This window comes from Mizuhopecten yessoensis, unplaced genomic scaffold (assembly GCF_002113885.1).
Source record: "Mizuhopecten yessoensis strain PY_sf001 unplaced genomic scaffold, ASM211388v2 scaffold9977, whole genome shotgun sequence".
Classification (NCBI taxonomy): domain Eukaryota; kingdom Metazoa; phylum Mollusca; class Bivalvia; order Pectinida; family Pectinidae; genus Mizuhopecten; species Mizuhopecten yessoensis.
The window spans coordinates 689,518-697,828 of NW_018408317.1; the positions used below are offsets into that span (position 1 = coordinate 689,518).

At 37.6% G+C, this 8,311-nt stretch overlaps 1 protein-coding gene across 4 annotated transcripts in view; it reads left to right on the top strand.

Moving 5' to 3' along the window:
• Positions 1-8,311, top strand: part of LOC110459161 (protein neuralized-like) — a 74,825-nt gene that overhangs the window by 59,636 nt on the left and 6,878 nt on the right. For all 4 annotated transcript variants that reach the window (XM_021511278.1, XM_021511279.1, XM_021511277.1 and 1 more), the window contains one exon: positions 788-1,306. In XM_021511278.1, coding sequence (XP_021366953.1) covers positions 788-1,306 — 519 coding nt within the window. The remainder of the gene's footprint in view (positions 1-787; positions 1,307-8,311) is intronic.

Sequence of the window (8,311 nt, forward strand, 5' to 3'; positions counted from 1 at the left end):
CCATGTTAATTGATCTGTATAGGTACAACTTTTGTTCCTATATTCTGTCATTAACATTATTATACCCCCTGCAACAAAGTTGGGGGGGGGGGGTACATGTATAATGGAATCACTCTGGATGTCTGTTGTCTGCAGTAACTTGTCCAGATAACTCCATCTAGAAACTAACAGGCAGATTTTATTGAAATTTCACTTGAATAATCAGTGTACATTTATTATGTAGTTGTGCATCAGCATTTTAATTTCAGATTTCAAATTTTTTAAAGGGAGTTATGGCCCTTTATAGGTAGTAACTTGTCCAGATAACTCCATCTAAACTAACAGGCAGTATATTATGTAGTTGTGCACCGGTATTTTAATTTTAGATTTCAACTTTCTTTAAAGGAGTGTAACGGCCCTTTATGCGAAATAATTTATCTGGAAAACTTCATCATAACCAACAGGCAGATTTTATTGAAACTTCACTTGAATGATCAGTATATGTTGTAGTTGTCCACCAGCATTTTAATGTCAGATTTCAACACTTTTTAATGGAGTTATGGCCCTTTATGCGAAATAACTTGTCTGGAAAACTCAAACTACCAACTTTAATTTAGCATATGTATTGATAAAACTCTGCCTATATGTAAAGAGTCAAAATATTTCAGTAAGTTGACCTCAAGGTCAAGGTAACTATAAATGTATAAACTACCTAGTATCTGCGGGGGGTATTGGTTATCCTCTGGATGACGTTTCTAGTTATAACCAGGTATCATTACCCTGTCTCACTGTTATATCTATATTGCAGAGCCTGTACGCCTTAACAACATGGTGATGTCCCCGACAACTTCGTCGAGTTCTTCTGTCAGTGCGAACCGAGACCTTGCATCCTCCTTGTCATCGTTATCAATAAATAGTGCTCCTAACACAGAGACACCTGGTGGCTTTCCAGCGATACGTTACTATGCAAATTTGACCTTCACACCACTAAAATGGCACATGCTCACTGGTAAAAATCTCCAATTATCTTCGGACCGAGTGGTGGCCACACGCTCTCAGGACGAATATTGCAATGGCTATGTGTTCTCGTCGCGGCCATTGAAGTGTGGTGAGAAGATAATTATACAGATTCTTGGTGTGGACAGGTCCTACGTTGGTGGACTCGCTGTGGGTTTGACAACGTGCAATCCATCCAGAGTCCAACTTGACGACCTTCCTGACGATTCCGACTTGTTACTAGACAGACCGGAGTATTGGGTCGTAAATAAAGACGTGTGCAGAAGTCCGGATGTTGCAGACGAACTGTGTTTTCACTTATCGAATGAAGGTTTGTTCAAGTTTATTTTAATCAGGTTTTTTAGGCGTTTGACAGGAGCAGCTAACCTTGACATTTGGGTCCAGTGGTGGCGGAGTCGGGTTAAGTCGCCTGACATTCTGCTACCACTAGCCCTCCACCACTGGGTCGCGGATTTGAGGCCTATGTGGCCATGGGGCAGTCGCCAGGTACTGGCCATAGGTCAGTGGTTTTCTCTGGGTATTCCAGCTTTCCTCCACCACCAAAAATTATAATCTGACACATCGTTAAATGACCAAAGCTATTAATAGGACGTAAAACACAAACAAAAAAACAATCCACCACGAAGCATCATCTTTAATTTTGGATTTTTTAAAAATAAGTTGGCCAAAAGACAAGGTAATGCAGTTTTTATACATTTGGCCCAATGACGTCTTCAAATTATTAGATGAAATGTTCAGCAAACAATTAACTCCACTTACTTTTAAAAGCTAAATGCTGACTCAAACTCAAACTAAAAACAAACTGTTTTACTACTTAAAATTTAGGCTCAAATAAAATCATAAAAATCTAAAAAAGTCATGGATTTTGCATACTTAGCAAATAAGGGAGGGGGGGGGGATTTATGTAGCAAATACCAGGAGGGGGGTATGTCCAGTGATATATATATAACTTTATTTATTTTACAACAATTATGAAACAAGTTATTTCAACTTATATTAATCACTCTTGTTGGCCCAGATGTAAGCGTGTGTAGGGTCTTAATGTAGGAGGAAACCGGAGTACCCCGGGGAAAACCCACGTGGTCGGGCAGGTGACCCCATACCTTTTCATGTCCGATCAGGGAATCGAACCCTGGTCAACTTGGTAGAAGGCAAGTGCGCTATCTACTGCACCAGCCGGCCACCCTTGATTTGGATTATGTCTAGGGATGCACACATCTTGTTAAAATTGGCAATCTTGAATAGTTACACCCAGGTTTTTATATTGGTATTGAACCTCTTTTGAAGACTTCAGAGAAAATATCACTTGTCCATTGCTTCTATGCTAAACTTAATTAGTGGCTGGATTTAACATTATATCAGTAGGGATTGAAAGCAATAACAATAAAATATTAAAAAATATTGAATTTAAAATATATTTTTTTTAACAAGGGGTATTTCAGAAACAAGCTACAGATGGATAGTACCAGAAATGTTACATTTTACTGGTGTAGAATGTACCTGAGGTGTATAAACATTACTTTATCAAAATACTCCAAGCTTTACAACTGACAGGGCAATGATGCTTGGCCATTTTATACTGCCTGAGCTTGTTTATTCTGGTCAAAATAATCAGCAAAACGTCTATGTAAAAGATAAAAAGGAACAAATTCCCAAATGAGTTTCTTAAAATAGAATCGGACAATAAAATAAAACAAAGTTCACAGATACAATAATGTATGAGAAAATGCTGAGGTCATACAATATCTCTTTTCAAAAAAAAAACTAAAAAATTAAGTAAAACATATTTGAAATGGTTAGAAGAGTGAAAAAACTGATAGAATATATATACTAGATATTGTATGTACAGGGAATAAGTTATGTGAAAAGATTGGAAAGGCTCAAAGGATGAGTTTATAAATAGTTTCAAAAATGTAAATAATTTGCCTCCCCCACTTCACTGTACTGTTTGCAGAGATCCTTGACACTGGCAGCCGTGTGCCCTGTAAATTTACCAGTAATCTCCAGCTATTCCTGCTGGGGTTGCTATTTTCAGAATCTCAAATATTCCACATTGAAAATAAATAACTGATGATATTTCAGTATAAAATTGTATTCTGAGAATTGGAAAGGAACTCGTTTCTGCCCCACTTGTCAAAAGAAGAATTCTTTAGATACCCAGTGCACATATCGCAACTGAGAGAGAGAAAAAATATGATAATTTGGTTATTATACCAATATTAAGCATATCATCGTAGTTTTTCTCTGGGACGCGGTATATGTACCTGTGCACATCAATGTACAGAAACAGAGGTATTCTTCAGGATAAACGGTATGAGAGAAACACCCAATCACAAGTACATTTCTCGTATATATTAATTATAAGCATATTACACTGTATAGTGTCACGGTTTCTAACAAAGCAAAATGTATTTTTGTAATATATTGAGGAGATTTTTTTCAACTGAATACGGTTAGGAACCTTCCTCTTGTGGTAAGCTACAAAACAGTCATAATGCAATCGATTCATATTTTTCATAGGAAACAAATGGCAAAATCTAAAATTACCCAAAAAGTACTTTAATACATACACATAACACCATGTCACAATTTAAGCAGATCGATGTACATTGTATACATGAAATTAATTTGATAAAACAACTTGAGGAATTCCATTGATTTAAGAAGCCGTAGTTAATAGTGAAAATTGAATTAGGAATCTCCCTCTTAAATATATATAGGGGTGTCATTCTTCCTTGTTTTAGAAGTTTTTCCATTTTTTGTGTGTTTTCCCCATGATTTTGAAAGATCTTGATTTGTTCTGAAACATTGAAAATATTTCAGTTTCTCAGGGGTGAGCTCTGTTCCTCCATTTATATTTTGGTTTTCTCTTTTTGCACAACCACATCCCTGAATTAAATAGGACTTGCATTGGCAAGAATGATTTACGGAAGCCTTAAGAATAAAAGAGTTAGGTTGTTTCATTATGATACATATTGAAAGGAGTCAAAGTCAAATCTTTGATCAGTATATATAGATAACTGCCCTAAGGTTTAAACGTTAAGATTTGTAAGAATCTAAATTTAGAGGTTATATTTGAAGTCGCACAGGAGTCCTCAAACCTAAGTACAACATCTGGTGTAGTTGAACTTCAAAGAAACATTTCCTAAGCTTAAGATACGAAAGAGATGTTCTGCATGTAAACTTCAGACACTGTAATAGTTGATAGAAAACAAGGTAAATCTTTTCAAAGCAATTGTATTTTGATTAAAACTTGTTGAGATCTTGACTAATTAAGCACATGCATGCTGACTCACAATCATCTGTGAATAGACAGAAAAACACAATCAAACCTTTAAATGTAGAGGAAAATATATACCATGGTTTATCAACTCTCGAGAGTATTGTGTGATTCAACATCAGATACAGGTGTAAGAAACACCTTCAAAGCTTTAAAGACAAACAGAATCGTATGTCTTACTTCAAAAACGCTCATACAACAAATTTTTAATTTCCTTGTATCTGATACATTGATCATAGTTCCCTGTTTAGATCTGGGTTTTCCATCAGCTTGTAATGCAAGACACCTGCTGTCTGTTTGATACAAGCTTATATCCGACTTGATCAGATATGCGTGGGGAGGGAATTCTGCTATCGGGACCTGCCAACACATCTTGTGGGTCATTTGAAAATGAAGAATAAACTGGTCCACCCACGATAGGCTCCCAAGCATCCAGCCTCTTTGACTTGTCTCCCCTGTTTCCCTCCGGTTAGTTTGTGTGTAATTATATAAGTCTGACCGATATTGAGGTGGATAGTATAGCTATGTACATGTGTTATGCAGTAGTTCCATGGTTTGATGTCTATCGGAAGTAGAATTGCCAGAGATCCAGAGATCAGCTGATATCCTTGTAAAATGTGTTTACGTAATGGCATGTTCAAGGCGGTACTTACAGTTGGTTAGGGATTCCATTTCATGCCATGTTACAGACCACTCGTAGAACTTGATTAGGGATTTCGATTCGTTTCTTGATCATCCAAGATCATCACCTGCAACACTTGCTATGTAAATGAAGACACATGTATCGTGCACGCGGGATTAAAACGGACCTACATCAATGATTTTCTACCCCCTATAACCATTCTGCCTATTGCGTTCCAAATAATTAAGGAAGAGGAGAGATAAAGTTGGGGTTTCAGTCACATTTGGAATTTAGATCAATTTGTATATATATTGCTGGCTAGAGAAAACATTCTAGAAAAAAATCAACATGGAAATTATAGGAAACTTTACTTCTTTTTCAACATTTGAAATTTTCATACAAGTTATTGAATTCTAGAAATATAACTTGCAAACTGTCAATTTTTTTTCAAATAATTGATGCCATCTTTGAATTTTGATCTTTGATACATGTATATATAGAGATTGTTTTTTACTTGTCTGGAGTCAATTAGATAAACCTGAAATACAGTTCTATGTCTTATGTCTATACTAGATCTGTCCTTACTTATTTTGAGACATAATCAGATCTTTTATCCTCGATTCTACAGGATTTGAGTGTGATTCTGAGGTCAAGGGTATCGCTAAAAGCTTTTCATAAAATAGGTACACAGCAACCCTATGTAGACACTTCATTCCGAGGTGTGATGGAGAAATGGTTGTTGTGTTATCTGATTGGCCATTGACAGAAAGATATATGTAAATACTGAAACTGATTCCAGCCGATACCGAAAGTCTGTCTCACTTGGTATCCTCAACTGTGACTCATTTTTCTGGCCACTTATTCTACGATAGGAGAACCTAGACTGGCCCCCTGTCTCTAGAATATTGAATTATTTATAAAAATGAAATAAACTCTAGTAATTTTGATCACTAGTCTAGGTTCTAAACTAGGGGATGTAAGCTAGTAGTAGAATGCAGTTGAAAAATGCCTCATAAAAACTAAGGGGCTGGTAACCAGTCTAACAATAGCCCAGGGGCTGGTAACCAGTCTAATGAGAACCCAGGGGCTGGTAACCAGTCTAACGAGGTCCCAGGCACTGGTAACCAGTCTAACGAGATCCCAGGCCAGGTAACCAGCTGTCTAACGAGATCCTAGAGGCTGGTAACCAGTCTAACGGGAGCCCAGGAGCCCAGGGGCTGGTAACCAGTCTAACGAGAGCGGAGGGGCTGGTAACCAGTCTAACGAGATGCCTGGGGCTGGTAACCAGTCTAACGAGATCCCTGGGGCTGGTAACCAGTCTAACGAGAGCGGAGGGGCTGGTAACCAGTCTAACGAGATGCCTGGGGCTGGTAACCAGTCTAAAGAGATCCCTGGGGCTGGTAACTAGTCTAACGAGATCCCTGGGGCTGGTAACCAGTCTAACGAGATCCCAGGGGCTGGTAACCAGTCTAACAAGATCCCAGGAGCTGGTAACCAGTCTCACGAGAGCCCAGGGGCTGGTAACCAGCCTAACGGGATCCCAGGGGCTGGTAACCAGTCTAACGAGAGCCCAGAGGACCTAATTAGTAATGTTATAATTAAAGGATCCCCATATATACCAATCTCAAAAATTGTAACTAAGTACTGAAAAATGTTTTTTCCGGCATGACTATGGCTTTCATAATTCATTAATGAAAAGAAAACTACCTTACAGGGATGAGAAATGATAAAGATTAAACAAACCAAATGTAATCAACAACAGCGTTTCTCAGTGTAAAAGAACCTGCTGTACTGTGGGACTAGACCTGGACTTCAGGCTGCTATCAACAACAGCGTTTCTCAGTGTAAAAGAACCTGTACTGTGGGACTATACCTGAACTTCAGGCTGCTAAACTGTCGCTCTGATTGAGCTACCTGGTCAACAGAAGTGTCCTTGCCCAATTGTTCTAGATCTACTGTTATATACAAACGGAAGTTAAAGGGAGGTTACTCAGTATATAGGAAAAACCACAATGCAGTGGGACATGGATTTTAGCTTACATGGGCCGAAGGTGTGGCGTCCGTCATCCATCATCCGTCCGGCGTCCATCATCCGTCCGGCGTCCATCATCAATATTTTACTTTAAACAAATTCTTCTTAATTACCAAAAGGCCTAGGGGGATGATATTTGGCTAGAAGCAAACTGGGATGAAGGGCTACCAAGTTTCTTCAAATAAATGACCTTCACCCATTTTCAAGGTCACATGGGTCAAATATGTTAAAAACTTTAAACAACTTCTTAAATCTTTTAAAATGTTCTTTTAAATGACTTTTAATCGTAATTACTGATATTTTGCCTGTAGCTTTATTTTAGATCACTTTTAAGGTTGCAAGTGAGAGATTCATACCAGGTGAGCGATGCAGGCCCATTGGGCCTCTTGTTTATAAAATAATGTTTTGAATTCTCTCTATTAGTTTTATATCATATATTTGATAGGGGGTGTCACAATATATTGCAATACAAAAGGAATGTATTGCAATACATATATATCCCGATATATTATCATAGGAAAAAGATACTCAATTAAATTGTTGTCACTTATAAGATGAATCACACTGATTTTTGTAAAACCAACCATCGATTATGAAATTCTAACTGATATCTGTCAAATGTAATGGACTGTTCATGCTTATTTGCATACCTGTTAGAATGTGTAGTAAATTTCAAAGCTAAAAACATGTAACCTAGCAAATGCTTATGGAGATAAGCTTTTGAAAAATATTGTGATACAGCGATATTTCATTTTTATATTGCAATATACGATACAGAAGGCCTGTACATATATTGCAATATTTATCAGTTTTCCAATATACTTATTTATTGTGACAACCCTACAATATATACAATGAATACTCAGAAATTGGAAGCCTGCTCCTTAATGGTTATGGAAGAAGATGATTTAGGATAGACTTATGTTTCACATAACACTTACGCACACTTAGAAATATAAAATGTGCATTAGTAAAATACTGTACGCATCACATTTTGCAGGTTTCTGATTGGTGTATTTGACATCAAACTAGTGACTTATACATATACAACTGCAGGGCTAGAAGTTAATTTTGAATACATGTACCACTATATCGCTAGTCAATTGCTCTGCATAGTAGTTTCCTATTTTTAGCTCACCCGGCACGAAGTGCCAAGTGAGCTTATGTCGTGGCGTGGCGTCCGTCGTCCGTCCGTCCGTCCTCGTCCGTCAACTTTTCCTTTAAACAACTTCTTCTGAAGAACGGACAGGCCTAGAGTCATGATATTTGGCTGAAAGCTTCGTTGGTAGGAGCCCTACAAAGTTTGAGAACGAAAATGACCTTGACCTGTTTTCAAGGTCACAGGGGTCAAATATGTCAAAAACTTCAAACGACTTCTTCT